At 32.8% G+C, this 21,685-nt stretch overlaps 2 protein-coding genes and 1 non-coding gene across 7 annotated transcripts; all 3 read right to left on the reverse strand.

The window, feature by feature from the left end:
* Window positions 1-4,580: 4,580 nt before the first annotated feature.
* TRNAE-UUC (transfer RNA glutamic acid (anticodon UUC)) lies at window positions 4,581-4,652 on the reverse strand. Its single transcript has one exon. It is a non-coding gene; the product is annotated as a tRNA-Glu (tRNA).
* Window positions 4,653-4,737: 85 nt separating this feature from the next.
* On the reverse strand, window positions 4,738-9,779 carry LOC118029993 (protein LIKE COV 3). 5 transcript variants are annotated; one of them, XM_073409068.1, is made up of 8 exons: window positions 8,850-8,986; window positions 8,471-8,621; window positions 8,114-8,166; window positions 7,114-7,223; window positions 6,112-6,279; window positions 5,813-6,037; window positions 5,631-5,711; window positions 4,738-5,095 (listed from the first exon to the last, which is right to left on the reverse strand). In XM_073409068.1, the coding sequence occupies exons 2-8, from the start codon at window positions 8,495-8,497 to the stop codon at window positions 5,031-5,033; spliced, it is 729 nt and encodes a 242-aa protein (XP_073265169.1). In that variant the 5' UTR covers window positions 8,498-8,621; window positions 8,850-8,986; the 3' UTR covers window positions 4,738-5,030. The 5 variants fall into 5 exon arrangements, with proteins under 5 accessions (XP_073265169.1, XP_073265168.1, XP_034889893.1 ...); XM_073409067.1 differs by having other exon boundaries at window positions 8,081-8,166; XM_035034002.2 differs by lacking the exon at window positions 8,471-8,621 and having other exon boundaries at window positions 8,081-8,166; window positions 8,850-9,779.
* A 2,449-nt stretch (window positions 9,780-12,228) lies between these two features.
* LOC118029813 (sulfite exporter TauE/SafE family protein 3) lies at window positions 12,229-16,234 on the reverse strand. Its single transcript, XM_035033752.2, has 12 exons — window positions 15,864-16,234; window positions 15,611-15,770; window positions 15,330-15,530; window positions 15,021-15,085; window positions 14,892-14,931; window positions 14,292-14,353; window positions 14,114-14,200; window positions 13,814-13,864; window positions 13,116-13,337; window positions 12,804-12,897; window positions 12,573-12,713; window positions 12,229-12,476 (listed from the first exon to the last, which is right to left on the reverse strand). The coding sequence occupies exons 1-12, from the start codon at window positions 16,089-16,091 to the stop codon at window positions 12,394-12,396; spliced, it is 1,434 nt and encodes a 477-aa protein (XP_034889643.1). The 5' UTR covers window positions 16,092-16,234; the 3' UTR covers window positions 12,229-12,393.
* Window positions 16,235-21,685: the final 5,451 nt, after the last annotated feature.

A 21,685-nucleotide genomic window follows, 5' to 3' on the forward strand; every position in this document is an offset into this window, starting at 1 on the left:
TAGCAGTCGGGCCCTTCCCCGGAACGGGAAAAGAAAAGAAAAGAAAAGTAGACACAAGCTTATTGGCATGGATAAACCATATGTATATAGTTTAGATGGAACGGTCAAGACATGCACATAACGTACGGCTGCTTGCAACCTTACCTTCTACTGGCCCAAAATGGCAGCTTCTTTTGCGACTCACTGTAACAAGGAACCCTAAAATATGCGGTAGAGAAGTCAAAAAAAGGGCACCCCTACTCGAGGGCAATAAAATATTATAATGTGGCCTTCCCTGAACAGCGAAAGAGAAACATCTGAAGTCCAACTTTGAACATAAAAGAATGGAACAAATCTAGCCATTTATATTTGACTGAAAAACCTTTCGTTTTTGGCTTTCGGCCGCGTCGCACCGGCCAACAATCATCCACTGACAATTTGAAGTTTTAATTTGAAGGTGATATTTGCATCCAGGATTCTGCCAAGACAGAACCATGCAAGCAAATCTTATGTGTGATGCATGAAGATGGCTACAATCCACGACAACACGCAGCCGAAGTTTTCCCCAGTATATGACCTTGCGTCTATTGATACTATAAGTAATCAATAATATTTGGCGCACAACCATCTAATAGAAGGTAAGAGTTTGGAATTAATTTTTTTTTTTTTTTTTTTTTTATGATTTCAAGTTTGAATTCTATGGTTGTTAATATTAATGGTCACTAAAGATTTATCTGGTCCGTTAACTTTAAAACTTATGAAGATTAATCAAGATGCGTTCAAGCTGACGAGATACTTCATATAAATAAAAAAATACAAAATACAAAACAATATTTGGTGCACGAAATGAAGGCTTCATGATGGCATTGGGACCAATGCGACCCTTAAACAATATTTAAATTTCAGAATTATTAGAACTTAGTGGAGGAGTATTGATTGATTGGCCGAGAATATAGGCCTTTTAGCAGGCAAAGTGGGAATATCCTGCGACAACTAATTAAACCCAAGAATTGTTTTATCTTTTGGATTAAAAAGGTGACTGTTAGAATAGTGTATTGCATGCTGTTCTATGGATAGATCTCCTATCAACATCTTCAAAACTGACAGGTGACTTGATAAAGATGAAGACCCAGGCATTATATAAGATCAAGATGTTTCCCACGAAGACTTACATCACCTTTTTCCTGGGTTTCGGATTTATTGCACATGAATCTTGGATGCAAGCGTCAAAGAGGAAGGTTTAATGAGATACATGTCCTACAAATAATTCCAAGCATAGAAACAATTTGAGGGTGTGTGTGTGGTTTATAGAAGCAAACTAATCCATGATTTTTGGAACCTCTATCCATCCAAACAAAAATCCAGCAGTTTCCTTTTTTGAAAAAAAATTAGCAAAAAAAACAAAATGAATTTGGTAGAATAACACTGTTTGAAAATATTTTGGCGACATATCATGCTTCACCTTGTTATGCTTTTTTTGTTCTAATTGAAATATAATTGATTTTTATTTTTTTTTTAAATATAGGATTGAAATAAAATGGATCGAAATGAAAAAAGCAAATTAAATATTTTTAGTACCTCAATATTTTTTTCAATTTAATTTTAGAACAAAAGTTCATTTTTTGTTGTTTTTAGTCCTTGGTTGAGAGAGGAGAGAGATGTCACCATATTTTGGCAATAGAGAGAAAGAAAAGTATCATTAACAATGATTTAGGCCACTATAATAGACTATATTTGTGTTAAATGGTTTCATTTGATGATAGAAGTTTGTATTATGTGTTTTTATACCTTTAAAATTTATGAAAAAATAGATATAAACTTAGGTTTATTTCAGTTTTTGAAGCTGGTTTTTAGGTTTCTATATGCCACATATAAGTTTATCACAGTTCTTACAGTATTTTATAGGTGTTTTGGGTCAAAAAATAAATTGAAAATGGGTTTTTAGGTAAAAATATTTCAGCCTTGATTTTCCAACCATCATAGTAGCCAAAATATAGGCAAATCAATTGATGCATTGTGTGATTTTTTTATAAAAAAATTAGGGCGTACTACATATCGTCCGCTCTAGTTTCAAATAATAAAACATTAAAGGCCTAGTTGCATGAGCTCTAACAAAATGGGCTAGGCCCATCAATGCCAACCCTTTACTTTATTTAAAATTTCTTTTTTCTAATTCTGTTTTGAAATAAACAATTCTTTTTGTGGTTTTTTCTCTATCTTTTTTTTAATTTATATTTAAATTAGTACTCATTCTCTCTTTTATTTTGTTTGGAGAGACTCTTTTAAATGATAATTATTTTTTTTTAGTTATGCATTTAAATTTGAAGAGTTTTTATGATTCATCTATAACTTTTTTTTTTCTTTTGTATGAATGAAATTTATTTTTCAAAATAAAAAAAAATTATTTTCAGATAATATTTCTAATATGTGCAGTTTTACATTATGTTTTTTACTTCTTTGATTTTATTCGATCAATTTAATTTGTGTCTCTATTTCTATTATAGTTTATTTAAATAAATAAATTTATCAAACACATCAAAGTAAATATCCCGTCTTTCTAAATTAAATATGTTGATTTTCAAGTTTTATTTTTAGATATCATTAATAAATTTTTATTTATTTATTTATATATATAGTTCTCGATTTATTTAATTATATTTATGTATAAAAAATATTTTTTGAACTTAAATTTTTTAAACTACAAAAATACATTAAAAAACCTATGTTTATAATTGTTTTTATAAAAGATGAAAATATTTAACCCCAAACTAAGTATGGGACATGTAACAAAAACTCTAGTAGCAATTTCACTTACTCTATAACATGATAAAAGATTCATTTGGGATTCTACTAGCGAAGACGGTTTTAAATTTTTTTATTTATAAATGTATTAAAATAATTTTTTTATTTTTTAAAAATTATTTTTAATATTAGGACATCAAAACGATTTAAAAAAATTAAATTTATTTATTTTAAATAAAAAAATTAAATTTTTTACAAAAATAATTTGCACTGGGTTACCAAACACCCTTTTAATATGGGCAATACAGTTATTTTATTATGTGCGGGACAGCTAACAAGGAACCAATTAGGATGCAGTCATAAGTTGCAATGAAAAAAAATAATTACAGACAGGTTCCTAAACCACTAAATCGTGTGAGAAATCAATTACAATCATTGTTTTTTTTTTTTTTTTTCGAATTGGGTTCAGGAAAAGAGAGAAATTGATTTTTAACGATAAGATTTTTAGTCAATTGATGAGACAGAAGAGTAATTTTCCTATGTGTTAATTTTAGAAATTAATAGAGCAATATATGTAATATATATTTAGTTATTTAAGTTAAAATTAAATAAACTTTAAATGAGAAAGAAATAAAAATAAAGGCAAAAATACAGGCTATACGCATAGGTCTGGACGACCCGACACGCTTAGCCCACTGAAATCCAGGCCTAACATGTGAGCCTGATATGTTATTATTAATTAAATTGACAAATAAGTTTTTTTTTTTTTTTTTAAAGAACACACATTGCATCGTTTATAGACTTAGTTTTAGACCACCAAAGAGGTGGTCAGGAAATCAAGATACATATATATATATATATATATATATATATATATATATATATATATATATATATTTTTATCTAAAACCCTAATATTTATTAAACTATTTTCATCTAAAAATGCATAAAAAACACTGTTATAACTTTTAAAAAAATAATTTCTTAAATAAAAAATTCTCAAAATCCATTTAAAAATACAAAATAAAAAAAAAAAAACAATATCTCTTTGAACTATGATATATATATATATATATCAATTTGAAAGTTCAAAATCATCTAAATAACACTCTTCTCGTCAAGAAAAAAATTTTAACATGAAATTTAACTACTTTTATCATCAAAATCCAATAAATCAATATCTTTATCTCTCATTCGCTATTTTTTACTACTTTATCCTCTCTAAAACTCAATGACCAAAAATTGAACAAAATGAACTTGAGGACTAAATTGTTTAATTGCAAAACTTAAGGTACCTAAAAGGAAACTTGAAAATAACTTAGGGAAAAATTAAGCAAAAAAAGGTGCTAACACCATTTTTCTATAAAATAGTCCCATTTTTTCCTTGCTTCAATTTTGGTTTATTTATTTTTAATTTTTTAAACAATAAAATCAGATTTTCTTTTGCAAAATTGAGCATGAATTTTTTTTTTAAATTGAGATAATCATATAAAAAATAAATCAAAATAAATTATTAATTTTAAATCCCAATCAAAACAACATGAAAAGGTAAAATAAAAAAACAAAATATGATAGTGTGTGTGTGTATATATATATATAGGACTCTAGATGATATCACGGGTTTCTTGGTAAAAAAAGGGCTCCATTCAAGTTTGAAGCTCAAAACAAGTGATCTGTCTGTACTCTTTAACTCTGTCATCATCTTGATCTAAATGAATGATTATATTTAGGATGTAATGGGAGAATGGAGTCACAAAAAGTTTCAGCTTCTTTAGTTAAAGAGTTGAAAATTTGAAATAAAAAATTACAAAAAGAAACAAACCTCGAGATAGAAGCGCATATCGTTTTAATAAAAAACATTCCGTTGCCGGGAATCGAACCCGGGTCTCCTGGGTGAAAGCCAGATATCCTAACCGCTGGACGACAACGGAGCACTGGTTTGTTTATCTGATTTATTATTATATAACAAGAACTTTGCTCCATTTCATTCCACCCCGAGAAACCAGGCTTTACACCTTTAACAAGCAAACACCGTCTGTTTAGAGATTAAATGATATGGCCATCGCCGGTAACTAACATCATGCTGTTCATCATCCAGAAATAGTAATAAGTTCCGATATCAACTCTAGCTACGCCTGAGATGCTACGGGGAAGGCTGCCTCTATATCTGATATGTTTTGATGTGAGCTTCTATGGAAACTCTCTGCGCCAGTCTTGTCTTCTATGGTATTGCCATGTCTCTGTCGTTCTTCTCATTGGTTTTTCCTGTTTGTATTTTCTTGTGGTCTCCTTCTGAAATATTGGCAATGCTACTTTTTTTCATGCTTCTTCAGGCTGCACATCCTCTCCCCCTTTCCCTTTTGTCCTAAAGAAACTTCGGTCCATAGAGGTATCATAATAGTGTTCTTAGAGTCAAGAGAGCAGACATTAAACAAATAAAAAAACCTTCTTTAATTTTCCTTCCTAGATAAGTCAAATGAGAGCAAAAACTTGTGAAAAGCATTTTAACAAGGATTAGAAAAAAAAAAAAGAAAAAAAAAGAAACCCAGCGTTCGTGAAAGCTTAACAATGCAATTTCCTATTTACTTCAGATGACTGAGCCAACTTGATGAAATCTTATAACATTCAAATCATATCAATCATTAACCCAAAATCAATTCTGCTAAGGAAAAAAAAAAGTGTAATTAGACATCCAGAAATCCCATTCAGTATTATAAGATTTCTCTCGGAATTAAAAACTAACCCTTCAAAACATAAAAATTCTAATGCTCCTACTGATTAGCAGTCCAGGACCATTGCTTCACCCTGGGATGGCGCAATACTGCCTGGCATTATATGCACAATTCTTCTTTAAGTGTAAACCTGACAAATTGTTGAAAACAACTATACTGGTGGCACTGCGAATTTACCAAGTCCTGTTGCATGAACATCATGTGAATCCATTGTGTTCAATATCTGTGGTATTGACATCCCCCCTGAGATGACAATTTCTGCCTCGCATGAAAAAGGAAGCACGAGATTAACATCCTATTCGTTCAAACTACCAGAGGATTTGCTTATTGTATATTGGTATGGACTACAGAACTCTCACCGATTCCTTCTCGAACTGAGAGATTAGGTCTCAAAATATCCTTTGAACTGATGAGGAAAATATCTCCAAGATAAAGGTGGTTGGTAGGCACATAAACACAGCACAGTTCCTCTGCACCCATGCTTCCACGAAGAATAACAATGGATGTGATAAATCCGAAAGCATATTCCCCATGACGTGGATGCCTTATGATGGCCACTTCCTTGAAGGCGTTGGAGCTCTGATCTGTAAACCAAATTTATCTCTAAACTCCAAGTTCAAAAAAACCTAATATTAGGAAGGGAGTTGATTATCCAAACCTGGGGAAATTGCTGCACTGATTTGTTTAGAAGCAGAGTAAATATAGCTAACAAAAGGCATTTTCTTGATAAACCATTCTCCCAAGCCAAGAACAGAAGCTCCCAACCATGAGGACATGAACACACCAATCAGGAAGATGAAAGATATGGAGGTCACAAATCCAAGACCTAATTTCAAATTAGTAAGAGAAAAGTATTTTTCAGAACAGAGAACGCATAGATGGTACTAATCACATTCACAGCTCAAGCTAAATGGCTAATACTATAACAGCTAGAATTTCTGGTCAGCTTGGACACAAGATAAAAATCTTTGGGCTGGTTTGACTCTTTTTTTTATATCCTAAACAAGAATCACAAAAACATAACAATTTATCTCATTTAAGTCAATGTAATTTGCTTTTGTAGTCATGACAGAATTATTGCTGAGCGGTAAGCACTGTTGATCCTAACAGCTCAAAATGAATATCCTTTGGCTATCAGTTCCTTGAAAATGGTAGATGACGACTATTTATAAATGAAGAATCTAGTAACAAAGAAAAGAGAGATTTTCTACCTATTAAACAGAGGTTAAGGTTCTGCATGGTTAAAACGACACTGATAGTTGGGCCAATCTGTTGCCTGGCCAACAGAATGATCATAATGCCAGTAATGGGGGTAGCTTTTAGCTTCCAGCTGATTATTTTAAGAAAATTGATTACCTCCTTCATATAAATCCCTCATAATTCTTACAGCATCCTCACAGCTAAAGTAATAAATGACGACAAACTTCCCATCATTTTTTTTTATAAGAAACAAACTTCCCATAAATAAATGGCTTAATTGAGAGCGTCCACTACTCTAAAAATATCACTTCTTCATTACCTTGGAATCAACTATTTCATTGCTATGTCCAGATGATGCTTTGAACATCAAATACATATTAAAAAAATGCAGGTATCTGTGAGAAGAGAAAGAAAGAATCTAGTGATCTATGTAATAGAATGGGAGAATGTTTACACCCACCAAATATATTGACTCCAAAATGAGCATAGATTGGAGAGAAGAATCCATCCACGAAACTAATAAACCACCAAGTGATGCAGAATGTGATGGCCATAGGAAGCAAAATGACACTACAAAAGCAAAGCAAATTCTTGTTATGCACCAAGCAAACAAAAATGTATCAAGAACCTTCCATGGTTTCATCTCAGGAGGATGCAGAATTGAAGACATTAGTCATGCCATGTGGAACAATGTGATAATGTGAACTGTCAATATCTACATTTCAGTATTGTGAAAGGCTACAGTAAGACATGTATGCACAAAGATAGTCAGATAGATATGGCACATATTCTCTTCTAATGAATGTTGTATTTTTGTATATGGAAACCTTGAATCATGCAAATATTTCATGACTATCAGTATTGAAATCATCGGGTTTGAAATACAATTCAGGACTTAATTTGCAAAGACTGGCACTCTAGCCAGAATGCAGGGGACTAGACAAGATAAATGCGCAAGGAAAGATCAAGAAATTAATAGTATATATCCATTTAGTTACAGAGTTAGCGCAATGGAAGACAAACATATTCCCGCCAGATTGTTGGTTTTTAAGGTCTTTTATCATATGAGAGAATGAAGGTTTATTTCAGGAATCTTAACTGCTAAATCCTAACCAGTTGGATTAGTAGTGCGCGTGCAAACAAAACTTGGATGCAGCTGATCAGGCTTGCAAGAATTTGAATACAGATACAAGGCTGAGAATTCTATGACCTTACCAAAATTCTAAGACATTGTCATATACATCAAAATCTGAAAATCTTCTTGATAACCTAACTACTTTGAAACTATGATTTAAGCGACTTGCATTATTCTAAAAGAAACAGCATGATGAGGAGAGAAGAGGCCATAGGCAAAATTTTAAAGAGGCTACAAGCAAAAGTTTGATCGTCAATGGATAAGTAAATACAAAAAGATGAATATGTATTACAATATCGAAACTATTGAGCAGAAAGAGGCTAACCATCCAGACATGAACTTCTTCGAAGCCCAGCTTCTGATGACTTTAGACATTGCCTGCAAGACAAAATATTAAGATGATTTGAGGTAGGTAGATTTCAGACACATTGACATAGAAATTCTACCATGAATCAAGCCACTCTCACTTTAACTTGCACTCATGTATTATGATTACATTTACTTTTACCTGGTACTCATTAGAATTTCCTTCAGCACATCTAACATCTCACAATTAAATCATCGATCAACTCATCAGACTTGTTCACTAAAATCTAGAAAGTAATTAGAAATCACTAACAAATGACTACGTAAGCAATATCAAGTTTAGGCCGCATCCATGGGACTTCCATCCGAGATTTACCAAACATGTGGGCAAGCCAATTTGCATGCGCCCACAATATTAGTCAACACGCGCGCGCGCATAAGCAAGGGGTATCCACGGTCCTCTGCACCACCACAACTAGTTCTTTATTTCTTCGAACTAGTCTTGTCATGTCATTTCATGTCTAGGCCTAGACGCAACAAGAGTCCATCTTAATTTTTATAAGAGAGGCTCACGCTTAGCTTCCAGTATCATATAAGAAGTAACATAATATTACAATAACCTTAAAGCAATCTCAGAAAATTGACCCAGTCTCTTTCAAAACACAAAAACGAAATTCGATAAAACTTGACGAACAATATCAATTTAAATACGAGACAAAAAAGAGAAGAAGAAGTGAATATGAGAAAGTGAGAACCTCTTCGCTGGAGGAGTGATGAGAAGAGATGACAGGAGAGACAGATTCAGAGGAAGAATTAGACCCTCCATTGGTAATGATATTGTTATTATTAATATCTGGATTTTGAATGGGTATTAAACGCTCTAGATCCCTGTCTCTCGCTGCCATTTCTTTCTTTCTGTTTTTCAGCTTGTTCTTTTGGTAATTCTCCTTTCTCTCTTGCAAGCTGGGAATTCCAACGAATGCGTCCTCTCTCTAACGAACCTGCATCGACACGCGGGCGTTTTAACTGTCTCAAGACAAAACAATTGCTCGCTGCAAAATGGGCTTCAGATGTGACGTGCTCTCCCTGTACAAAGGCCCAACGAGGTTGAATATCTTCCAACTGTGCCTTTCGTCCCAAAACGTTATGGCAATGAATTGTGGTGAGGCCTCAGAATAAAGAGAAGCCCAACTAAGCCCGAAAAAAGGAGAAGACCAGAAAAAGGGAGGGAGAAAATATTAATCCAGCCGGGCTCAAAAAAGAGAAAGATAAGAAAAGAAAACAATGGAATGGCGGTGACCCAATATTTTGGCCCAGTCGAGCCCACTATTTTTTACCAAACTTCACCTAAAGGAAATGAAAGAAAGGAAGAAAAGAGGGCTGGCATAGGAAAGGAAGGAAAACATGGCACGAAAGCCAAGGAAGAGAGAGAGAGAAATAGACAGCCAAAGCACCACCAAAGATGTATATATCTACCCAAGAAGTAGGGCTGGTGTAGGAAGAAAAGGAAAACTTGGCATGAAAGCCGAGGAGAATAGAGAGAAAGGAAATAGAAGGGAGAGAAAAGAAAAATAGATCGTCAAAGCACCACCAGAGATCTATCGTTGGCACTTGTCTACCCAAGAAGTAGGGCTGGTGTAGGAAGAAAATGAAAGCTTGGCATCAAAGACAAGGAGAAAAGAGAGAGAAAGAAATAAATAGATCATTTGAGATCCATCATTGACGTGTCCCGCCTAAAAGGTAGGCTTCATAGAGATAAATCCAAAAAAAAAAAAAAACAGCATTTGACAAACTTAAAAATAAATCATTGGAGATTCACCATTGACATGTCCTGTAGATTGTGGCGGGTGGGACAAAGCAAAAAAAATACAATAATCTTGTTAATGTGTGGCACATGTAATCCACACGCCAAGCAATTTTCCTTCCTTGTTTTTATTTTAGTCACTAATTCTTTAATATTTTTTCAATTTAGCCCAATTGAAACCAATGAAGGCCCATCCAAGGAAAGGAGTTTAAGAGGACAATAAAGAAAAAAAAAATGCTCAACTAGCCCAAGGATAGCCTAATCAAACCTAACAACAAAAGGAAAAGGAGAACGATAAGAAAAGGGAAAGGAAGAAAAAAACATTGTCTTACTAAACAATATTTGAGCTTGCCTATCTATCAATATTCTTTGTTTTATGCGATGTCCACATAATTCTTCATTTTACAAGCTATTATTGCCGATGCATAAATTGTTAGTATAATGCCTACTTGAAAGTCCTATTTCAAAAATGGATAATGTGGAGCTTACATGAACAACTTGTTTTTCAAGTTACCTGTACAATAAAAATAATTATTTTTTCATGATTACTCTCTTATGGTAGGTATATTAATCCATTCTTCATGAGGCAATTTCATGTGACTTGTGATGTATAAATAATTAAGGTCACCAAGTAACAATACATGATAAAACAATAAACATAATAATCACAACATACTTTCTCCTACATTATCATTCCCTTTTTTATATATTACTTTCCTCCTATAAATTTGCTAGCTTAAACATATTCTCATGTACTAAATAAAGGATTTGTTTTCAGGATTTTGTAAGTCACTAGCCTATCCTAATTTCAAAAAATAAAAATAAAAATAAATCTAGAGCCAATAGCACCAAATGTAAAGAGACTCAAGTTTAATTTGAAGTTTTTTTATTATTATTATTTTATTTTACATGCTCATCCTTTCCATTAGAAATAACATATCTGTTAACAACATGCTCAATCTCCCTTATAATGAAACCAATCTTAGAGCTAGAAAAAAAATATGAAAATTTACTTCACAACTTTTACCGAAAGTATAAGAACATTAACTTTAACCCATCACTTCAAAAATTCTCCTTAAACACATATGAGATATATCTTTCTCAATGTGCTTTATCAAAAATCATCTCTGAAACAAAATCTAATTTGGTTCCCTTTTCATCAACGTCACAAACAAAAAAATTTGCACCTAAATCTTCTCCTTCAACATCATTTTAATCATCCTCGTTGAATTTTGATGGTTGATTTTTATCCATAAAGAAACTAGAATGATCAAAACTTTTAGTGTCAACATCATATTCATCATGATCAAGAAGTTGTTTCATCTGCTCATGCCTCTAATATGGGTTCTTAAAATTATCTATGGATTTGCTATCACTCTTCTCATGATGCTTCACCTCCACCAGTTGATGGGTTAATTTTGTAATATGTCTCTGCATGTTTCCTATCACCAATTCTTAAACATCTCTTCTCAATTCTCTAATTTGTTTATGTATGTTTTCTATCACCAATTTTTGAACATCTCTTTCTCAACGAAGAACCTTCCCATCCTCTTCTACATGAGCACGTCATGTTCTATTACCTCTTATAGTCATGATTATTCCAGCACACAACAAGCAAATAACCATTAGAATCATTGGGCTTTAATACCAACTAACACAAATGAAAACATAAACAAGAAGACAATAGTCTAGAAAAACAAAATTGAAGCCAAATAAGATTGTCTTACAAAACCATAATTCATAATTTTATTTATAAAAATAAAAGTATGATATGTTGTTCTAAAATGCAAGTTAAACAATCATATTTATACTGGTATTAGAGCTGCCTTGAAGAGGAAAAGAATCTTAATCAATAATCATAGATTTATTTTAAGAATTCCTAAACTTAAGAAAAAAAAATAAAATTGCTAATCTTAAGGTTGTTATCTTTTTTATTTTTGGTTATTTGATTGTTATTTTTTTTTTATTTTTGGTTAATTTTAACAAAATATTAGTTCTTTCAATAATATCAATTACTGAACAAAATTATTTATCTACACATCTACTTCCTAGCTTAAGGGTGTGATATACCTAATTAAGTAATAATTAATTTAAAAAATGCATGGCACGACATAGAGTGATAGTACAAATCAATCACTTAATAATTAATTTCAATAATTTTTTATTATTTGAGTGCTGATACTTCTTCTTTTTTAATCAAATTAGTAGATAACATGTTGAAAAATAAATCGGATATAACAACACTTTATTGAAAATAAAAGGTAAAGATATAAATATACTCAAAATAACAAGAAATAAGATGGCATGGAGGGATCAAGTTCTATATCCCGAATGGAGAAATTGAAAATAATATATATATCAATCCATAATCTTCACTTGAAAATAACGAATGGAGAAATTGAAGGTAAAGTGAAACTGATCGTAGTGTGGATTCATAAGCTGTAGTCCCCTGCTGAGAAATCCCACTTCCTATAATATTCTAATGCAAAATGAAGCTAAGATTGGTGACAAAGATTTTCAAACCCCATGTACTCTTCGTTCTCCAGCTTCTCAACCATGTTTGCTATGCCCACTCCACCTGCAGCAAATAGTGGCCGTGAAAATGAGTCTCAGGAGATAAAGAAATGAAATAGGGTTTTGTCGAGATCATGAGATGGAGGGGAGACTTGAGCACCTAAGCTGACTGCGCTCACAAAAATTGTCAAAGCCAGTATGAAAATAATTAACGATGCTCTTCCAAGAAAAGCAATTATCTTTCTAACCACATGCTGGCCAACAAAGGCAGAAATCGTTGCAACTAAAGCAAAGTAAGCAGCTGCAGCAAAGAATCAGAAAAAGAAATACAGAAGGGTTAGCTTGAATGATTTGGAGTTGATATCTATGTACATTGCTTGCTTCTACATACCATATGGGACAGGGAAACGGTTGAGGAGGTAATACTCTACGACTGACATTGAAGATGAGAATGCCATTGCAAAGGTTGATGTTGCACTTGCTACCTGCAGAAAGGAACAAAAAAACTGACGGATTTTGAGGCTCGTGAATGATCACTTCAATGGCGCACAGCAGGGGGGATTGCAACAAAATTTAACATCTTGGTTTGACTACTGATGTTTTTGTGCTTCAAGAAGCTCGTGCCTGTTTCTTACCATAAACTCTCTTGGATTCTGGATTTTTAGTGATATAGTAGATGCATGAAAGCAGTCAAGTACTTTACCTGAGGAGGAATTCCTAATTCGAGAAAAAGAGGTCCCAAGATGAAGCCGCCTCCTAGACCAAGCAGTCCACCCACCATTCCAGCAATTATTCCACACGAACAGTACAGTAGAATCTGATGTAACTTCCAGTTTGTGATTTCCTTCCCTTTGGATGCTATCACTCTGGTCCCTTTGCACAAGCATATGGCTTCGAAAAGCGTAACTGAGGCAGCAATTGGTACCTGTATGATGTGAAATTATCTGGTTCAACTGTTTCTATTCCCAGAAACACAACAGTATAGTATGTTTTCGACAGGGGCTCCGCAAGCTTTCTGGGTTCAAGTGCCCGCCCCGATGATGAGCTGCCAGTAAAGTATAGCTATAGAGGATTGTTTCCAGAATTCGTGTGCAGATATGTATCTCCACATTATATGGAAATCAATTAAAGATAGCATATTAGCAGCAGGGTTGCAATATTTCCAATCCATTTTATTTTATGAATTATAGATAGATGGATTCTTGGTTCTCCTTGGATTGCCTATAGGCTCAAAGTAAGAAGCTAAATCTAGATTTTGATTTGCTATGGCCTTATAGACTAGGATTACTAGGTTTTCAGGTCATTTTAGCTAAAAAATTATGTTTGGATCATTTTGTCAGTGCTTGTTTACGAATGTCGAAGGTGATTCTGTGAAAGAAATTATCCATATTTTCATTTTACCTGCAATGAGTTCAGGATCCAGTACGTGACTGAGCAGGTTGGAAAATATGTCTGCATAGAGATACATAAAGATAACATAATCAATAAATATGAGGCAATTTCGTTATGATGCTCAAAAATTCAACTTGTAAACAGGTTAGAAGGTCAGATCCTCATCTGCATGATTCTTTTCTTTTTAGAAATCTTCACTGAATAGGTTTTTTCCAAGTCTAACAGTGTCCCAGCACCACAGAATTATAAATATATGAGACTTTTCCAAGGCCTGGTAAAGACTAGTCGACTTATGTTACCAGAGCTTACCTGAACAATTTGAACAACAAGAAATCCCGCCCAGACATAGAAAAGCAGTGCCACCTCTTTCCAGTAAATGTTTTCTCGTAAAGGGACCTGATTACGACAACGAAAGAAGAATACATTTGTAATTTAGACTCTTGGAAACAGCATTTACATTACAAATGAGTAGCATTCTCGATCTCACCTCATCGTCTGGTAAAACAACTGGACCACTTGGAAGTGGTTTGTAATCTTCTTCAGCGCCATCTGCAAATGATCAATTTTAACAGAAACCCTTTTTCAGTCTCTCCAGAAACTTTTTTCATGAGTAGAATTCATTGATTTACTGGCCTGCTGTTGTACTGTTCTTGAAGAAGGATTTTGAGCTTTTCTATAGAATGGATACAACATTCTTTAAGTTTAATGATAACTTCTGCTGCTTACTTCCGGTTGAAAATGCCCTTTTTTGGACAATAGGCTGTTAGTCAAATAATAAATTGGCATATAATACATATATTGGATCACAAAAATCTTAAATGTTTTTCAGATCCTTGAATACAAGGTTGATACTTTTATAAGATCGATTGCTTATGTTTTCAATGTATAATGACCCTGATTGACTTTCAACAATTGACATCACCTAATGTGTCATTTAATTTTTCCAAGGCTAGTATCTTTCCATCAGCTTAGACCTTACATATAAATTTCCCATTGACAAGTAATCTTTCTTTAATGAATTCGATGAACTAAGCATCTTAATCTTTTGGTTTGGATTTTTTCATGGAGGGAAAACACAGGCACTAACCTTCTGGTTTGGACTCTGATTCCAACTGCTTGGCTGCATCCTAAGTGTTAATGAGAATCCAAAATTAAGCCAGAAAAAGAAGAAGAAAAGCCACGATAATCTCAGGAGTTAGCAAGTAGAAAACCTTACCTTCTTCACCATAGTCTCTTTCTTCCATGTATCTATCCCTTTGAATAAAGCTTTAGTAGAAGTACCTGCCATTGACAATTTTTATGGTGGCTCGCATCAGTTTCTTTTATCAGAAGAAATATACATCATCTTTTTAACAGGGAAATTTAATTCTTTTTAATGGATGATTTAGTTTCAGTAATCAAGCATTAACAGCACTGAATTGCAAATGGAATGGTCATGCATTCTAAGCTGTGTTCTAATTCCTCTTTCTGTAATGTAAACTATAATGGAAATGCATGATGTGAAACATTTCCGTATTTGTTTTACCTAAGAAGAGAATAATAAGCAGAACTGTGACCATCCAATCAGCAAACATGACACTGAAGGCAACTCCAATGCTGATTCCAAGCATGAGCATAGGCTGAAACAGCAGTGTCAGGTCATAGTCTATTAGAGGCATGTCCAGTGTTGGGTGCCTAAGTCTCAGGTTGTAATATACAGTTGCTCCTGATGCCCCCATGATCATACCTGCATTCAGAAAGCCAGAATTATTAACATATTTATTGAGCACTGACAGAGTTAGAAATTGCAGTTGTCTATATACTTACACTTGGAAATGGCAGTGGAAGATTTCGGGTCGAAACCAATGATCAAGGTGAGCATCGGTACAAATATCCCACCACCTCCAACTCCTCCAACGCTACCCAAAGCTGCCCCAAGGAATCCTACTATTGTTCCTACAACAATTCTCCAGTCAAACTTCATATCCTGCTCAAACAAAAATGTACTGTCAAAACAAAGCATGGTATATAGAATATGATAATAGTGGTTAACAAAAGTAACAATCTAACGATAACTCACAGGCCAAACAGGCTCATAAGAAGACTTTCCACCTTGAAATAAAAAATGAAGAACTTTTACTATATAACCAGGGCTCATTTCTTTCCCAGCCGAGGCTTCTGGTTCTTTATCTTTCAACAGTCTCTCTGCACTGGCCATGTTGGTCATCAAGACTTGAACCAGAAATATCAAACATGTTAGCATTGCTGTAGTTGCTAGAGCTCTCTGGTTCAGCTTAATTTTAGCCATCTAGGATTGTCCAAGAATGAGGAAGCCTGAAGAAAGAAAGTGTTTAAGACTCAATCTCAACAATTTTTGTGCTGTGAATTTGGCTACTAATTTCTCATATGCTTCTCTGTGTGAGAACAGCACCTACTTCAGCACCTACTTATATATTCGCCTTCGTTTTCCTCTATCTGTGGTCCGGATTGCCTTTTTCCAATTTTGTTTTATATTATTAAAATGATTTTAGCATTTTATTCATTTCCCTTCTTTCACCTTACTTTAGTAAACCTATTTATTAAAATTCCCAGAAGGGAGAAACGTAAATCCCAGCTTGTATTATCCTTGAAATTTATCATACCATTTTTGGCCTATTTCATGATTTAACTTCAATCAGTAGCAGGATTTCTTTTTCAAATTACCAGTACCAGATAAAACATGATGTGAAAGCAAGAAAGAAAACTTCATGGTGGATCGAATCCTACGGGTCGAATCAATTGTCATAACATTTTACATCCATCAAACGGTGTGTGACTCTCGGCGCAATTATTCTGAGCACAAAGTTCAACTAATATAAAATTACTCAGAAGGTCAAAAGCACGGATTGATTTATTTGCATCACCGACAATTTGCTGTGTCTTTGCAAGTTCGTGGAAGCTTAGGTTAAAACACAGGTTGATATTTGAGCTCCAAACTCAAAGGGATTATTACAGTGCTCATGCCCCCTTAATCAGTGCAAGAATTCTAATCTCTCGTGATAAATCACTTCCATGACAGGTAAATTTGTGCTGGACTTGAAAACTGATGCTCTGTAACCTTATGCAAACCACATCTTCTTCGTTCTTGCCTCCAACACCATAGAATTAAATATGAAGAGGAAAGAAAAAACAAGTTAACGGGATTCCTGTGAAACTTCTCAGAAACAACAAAGCGGTACGGAACTTTTGAGCACCAGTGTAAACTTAAGTTAGTCGCAGCAGTCAGCAAGGACACCATGCCTAAGAAGCTTCATATCCCATGAATGTTTCTTGGGCTTTTCTTTCACGAATTTTGATCCCTTACACTTCCAAACAAAATCATCGAACGTCTCTCTCTTTGTGATGTTGATATTCTCCTGCTCATTAATAGGTTGTCTTTTAAATTCCCATTATTGGATTCAAATTTGGTTATGTCATGCAAATTTAGCTAGGAACTAGACTATTCATATAAGGGCACTTGCTAGCCAATTTGTCTCCATAAGCATATTTTTCTTGAGATCATTACAATGAACCTAAAGTCGTGGGAAAACGTTCTTTGTCTGCGCACAATATTATGGATTGAAATAATTTTTTTATATATATTTTTTTTATTTTTATAATTTTATTCTTTCACATTATTATATAATTAAATAAAAAATGATTTTTTAAAAAAAATAAAGTAATTAAATTAAGCTGAGTTTATGATCTAAAATAAATTAACTTAGATTAATTCCATACCGGCGGTTTTAATATTTTAAAACAATAAAAAGAAAGTGTATTTTGATATTTTATTAAGTTTTCTTACTACTAAGAAAAACATGATATGCAATTTTTTTCACTTGGAATATAGTTTTAAAGTATTTGCACATTTTTTTATTTTAAAAAAATTATTTTAATATTAGTATATTCAAAATTATCTAAAAATAAATAAATAAAATATATTAATTTAAAATATTTTTAAAATAAAAAATAAAATAGTATCGTAGCTCTCAATGTAAACCATCTAGTACTGCATTAATTATCCTCGGAGCTTCCTTCTTCCAGTGCTGTACTTGGCCTCCCTTACTTTGCCAATTAGCAAAAGATTTTAAATCCACTGGTCCTTTAAAAATATTACGAATGCAAAAGGTTCAAGGCAATGTGAAACCTATGAATCGTAATGTAACAAACATATGCGGTTATTTTTTGTTTTCTTTCACTTTTAAGGCCTGGTATATCTACAAAGATGACCTGCGTAATAGGAATTGTTCAACCTGTTTTGAATAGTTTCTAGCATATTTTTCCACGTTGTGAAACAATTCAATAATAATTTTTTTAAAAATATTAAAAAATATTAAAAATATTTTTAAGTGTTTTGGATAAGACAACTAAGCTAAACACTCCTATTAATGTCAAATCCTAGAGACTTAGGTTAAACGGTCTACTCAGACCCAATAATTTTTTGAAAATAAAAAAATAAAAAAGATATCTCTTATGATCCATTTGAACATCTACAATGTGATTCACAGTGCAAACAATTTATGTTTATAGTGCAAAGACTTTATCCCTCCCAACCCCGCCAGACCCAATAGCCTTGGGTCAGGTGGTCATACCTTGACACAACAAACACCAGCAACCTTTGAAATAAAAAAAAAAAAAAAAGTAACGCCCTCTATGGTCCTCTAAGCATCTACAGTGTGATCCATAATACAAATATTCTATATACACATTACCAGCACAATGATTTTTCCACGCATTTTAAAATATAGTATAATGTGATGAGTTTTGATCATAGTTATCATACCCAACCTAGGGGTTGACCCGGTCAAGGAACCGGGTCCCAAGTTACACGGGTTGACCCGAATTAACCTGAAAAAATTAAAAAAATATTTAAAATTTTAATATTTCATATGAAAATTTTTTTAAAAAAAATCTAAGTGAATATATGTTATAAATAATAAAGTTTAAAAAGATTATTTCAAAAGGTTTTTTTATCTCACATTAAAATATAAAACATTCTTCTAGTATTTATACAGTAAACTTTGAAAAGGGTTAATACACACACACACACACACACACTATATATATATATATAAACAAAAGATCTTAACCGGGTTTTTGGGTTGCTCGAGTTATGGGCCAACCTTGCGGGTTTTTTCTAGGCTTTTGCTTATCCTGGTCTTTTTTGTTACTCGGACCGGTCTAGCCATCGGGTCGACCCACTGAGCTTATCCGGGTTTAATAACTATGGTTTTGATGTTTAGTAAAAGTAATGTATCAGCATGATGTTATTAGATAGATGGCTCACGCTACGCCGTACACTGTTCTGTATTTTTTCATCACAAAAAATATTAAGGTAAAATAAGTGTTTCAAAAAAAAAAACTGAGACAGAGGTCATTAACTTGATTGAATTTAATAAGATTGTATAATTTTGATGACATGAAATAAAAAATTCAATGAAAATAAAATAAACTAACAAAAAAATTGATAATGAAAAAAAGATTTAAAAAGATGATTAGAGCCCAACTAGGTTAACATGTTAAATCTGCAACCCAGTTGTGATTACCAGGACAGCCCCATTGAAAGTAAACTAAATAAAATAATGATGCTCAATTATTAAACAATTCAATGTCGAAAGACGTAACTGAAACAAAAATAATTCAAAAAAAGCAATGAAAAATAAATCTAAGTCAATTTGGGTTAACTTGTTAACTCCTTGACCATGGACATATGATTGAGATAACTTTGTAGACAGGAAAAAAACACGAAGACTAAATCCTAATATATCAAGCATTTAAGGATGAGATTAGGGAAAAAAATTAAAAAAAAAACTTTTTTTTTTTTAAAAAAAAAAGTGAAGTCAACCTGTGTTAATATTTGAAATCCTCAACCTTTTTCCAAGCCCAAAACTCAATAAAAAAATATTGAGTGATGAAATTGAAAGAAAAAACAATAAACTAGGATTTAAAACAAAAAAAAAATAGCAATTAATAGAAGAAGGACAAAATCCAACATAAAAATAAATCAAAATCAAACACTAAATAATGAAATTGAAAACACAATTCAATTAAAAAAGGATAAAAAAGAAAAAAATAAATAAATATTAAAAGAATAAAAATCAAATTTGATACATAAATAAAATGAAACCGAAGTGATGAGGGACTAATTGAAGAAAAAAACTATCAAAACAATATAAAAAAATCAAATAGTAATCAAAATAATAAAGATAGAATTGATGATGAATATAATAATTAAAAGACATATAAATAACAATTCAAAGAATGAGGATCAAAATTAATAAAAACTAATATTAAACCAAGTGATGAGGGACTAAATTGAAGAAACAAATTAATCAAAAAGGATAAAAAAAAAATCAAATAGAAATTAAAAGAATAAGGACTAAATTGGATATGAAAAACAAATTGAAAAATACCTTTATGTTTTATCAAGTAGAAGAAAGAAAAAAAAAGAAAAAAAGTTTATCGAGACCACACTACTCTCGACATGCACCCATCCACCGTGAAAATAGGATACGACAAATGACGGTGTTTGTCCATTGAAGGAGCCCACATGCGTTGCTTGAAGGGTGTGAGCTCCTCCAACTCACTAAATCGTGCATTAAACGCTCCATGAACTTTTCTCTTTTTATTTTTTAATTTATTAAAAGATCATAATGTCCCTCACCATATAAACAAAAAAAATACAAAAAGACTAAAAACCCTCTAATGCAAATTATATATTTTTTTGCTTGGAAGGACACTTTAGCAATTGCACTGTGTTTTTTAAAAAAGAAAAAAAAACTGAAAATACACATGATCGAAAGTGAAAATACACTAAGCAAATATAAAGTAAAAAGTATTATTCCACCCCCCTAAGCTTGCAATGAGAAATTAATCTCATAAAAAATTAAAGTAAAAATACACATGTTTAATACTACGCATTTTGAGGATGTTTTTGTTGGATTGTAAGCCGAATAATTTTTGAATCCTCCCATGTAAAAGAAGAAAAAGGCATTGTCATTTGTTTCAATACACCCAGACACAACAGTGTGCCATACACAGAGATTATCAAAGATCATGGAATATGTGTTTTTTTTTTTTCGTATCCTTTTTTATATCAGAGAAATACGGGAGTGCAATTCGGTTTAAATAGTGAAAGAAATAAAAAAAAAAAATGCAGGAAAAAAGTTGTGGCGCAAAGTGGGTGATCCGGCGTAACACCTGTGTAAAGCTGAGGTGGTTAATTTTGTGTTTCTAAGTTGCAGCAGTCTCCAGTTGGGTAGTCTCATGTGGGAGAGTGTTGAAGGAAGTTGGACAGATATCTTCAAGCGATGTTTGAGTCGGCAACACTGGAGAAAAATGGTGTTATTTGGTTGCAAAGTTGGATGAGTTAGAGAAAGCTATAATGAACCGGTAAGCACAAGAGTTGTTTTTATTTTATTACCAACGTGCCTATTGAACACATTGATATACTATACCTGTATCATGTACCTAGTAGAGACTGGATCAAGTGTTTCTGTCTGGAAGCTCAGCTTTCTTTTTGGATTAAAACATTGAGATCTCGACAGGATGTCCTGTGCCAAGACAATTGTGGAATCATAACAGGATCTGACGCCATCTTGCAAGTTAAAAACACATTGAAAAGTCGCTCCTGATGATATTCAAGGATGAAATTTATCCAAAATCTGGCACTTGAGATTATTTTCACACCTTAAATTTTACAACTTCAAAAGGCCACCTTGAAGATGATTAAGAGATGGAAGTACACTCGGCTAAAGAAGAGGAGGGTGAAATACAGTGGAGGAGATTGAAGATTGATGTTGTGACCAATCTGCATATTTGAAACACATTAAAAAAAAAATTGAAAAAAACCAGCAGTATTCTTGATTCGTTTCAGATATAGGC

This window comes from Populus alba, chromosome 5 (assembly GCF_005239225.2).
Source record: "Populus alba chromosome 5, ASM523922v2, whole genome shotgun sequence".
NCBI lineage: Eukaryota > Viridiplantae > Streptophyta > Magnoliopsida > Malpighiales > Salicaceae > Populus > Populus alba.

Excerpts from the sequence above, each read along its gene's own strand:
- LOC118029813 (XM_035033752.2), bottom strand. The coding sequence starts at position 16,091 with ATGGCTAAAATTAAGCTGAACCAGAGAGCTCTAGCAACTACAGCAATG. Across the intron at positions 15,531-15,610 it reads TTCCACTGCCATTTCCAAGT|GTATGATCATGGGGGCATCA; the intron begins GTAAGTATATAG and ends TTCTGAATGCAG. Across the intron at positions 12,898-13,115 it reads AATTAGGAATTCCTCCTCAG|GTAGCAAGTGCAACATCAAC; the intron begins GTAAAGTACTTG and ends TCCTTTCTGCAG.
- LOC118029993 (XM_035034002.2), bottom strand. The coding sequence starts at position 8,999 with ATGGCAGCGAGAGACAGGGATCTAGAGCGTTTAATACCCATTCAAAAT. Across the intron at positions 8,167-8,849 it reads ATCACTCCTCCAGCGAAGAG|GCAATGTCTAAAGTCATCAG; the intron begins GTTCTCACTTTC and ends TTTGTCTTGCAG. Across the intron at positions 6,280-7,113 it reads TTTTGGAGTCAATATATTTG|GTCTTGGATTTGTGACCTCC; the intron begins GTGGGTGTAAAC and ends ATTTGAAATTAG.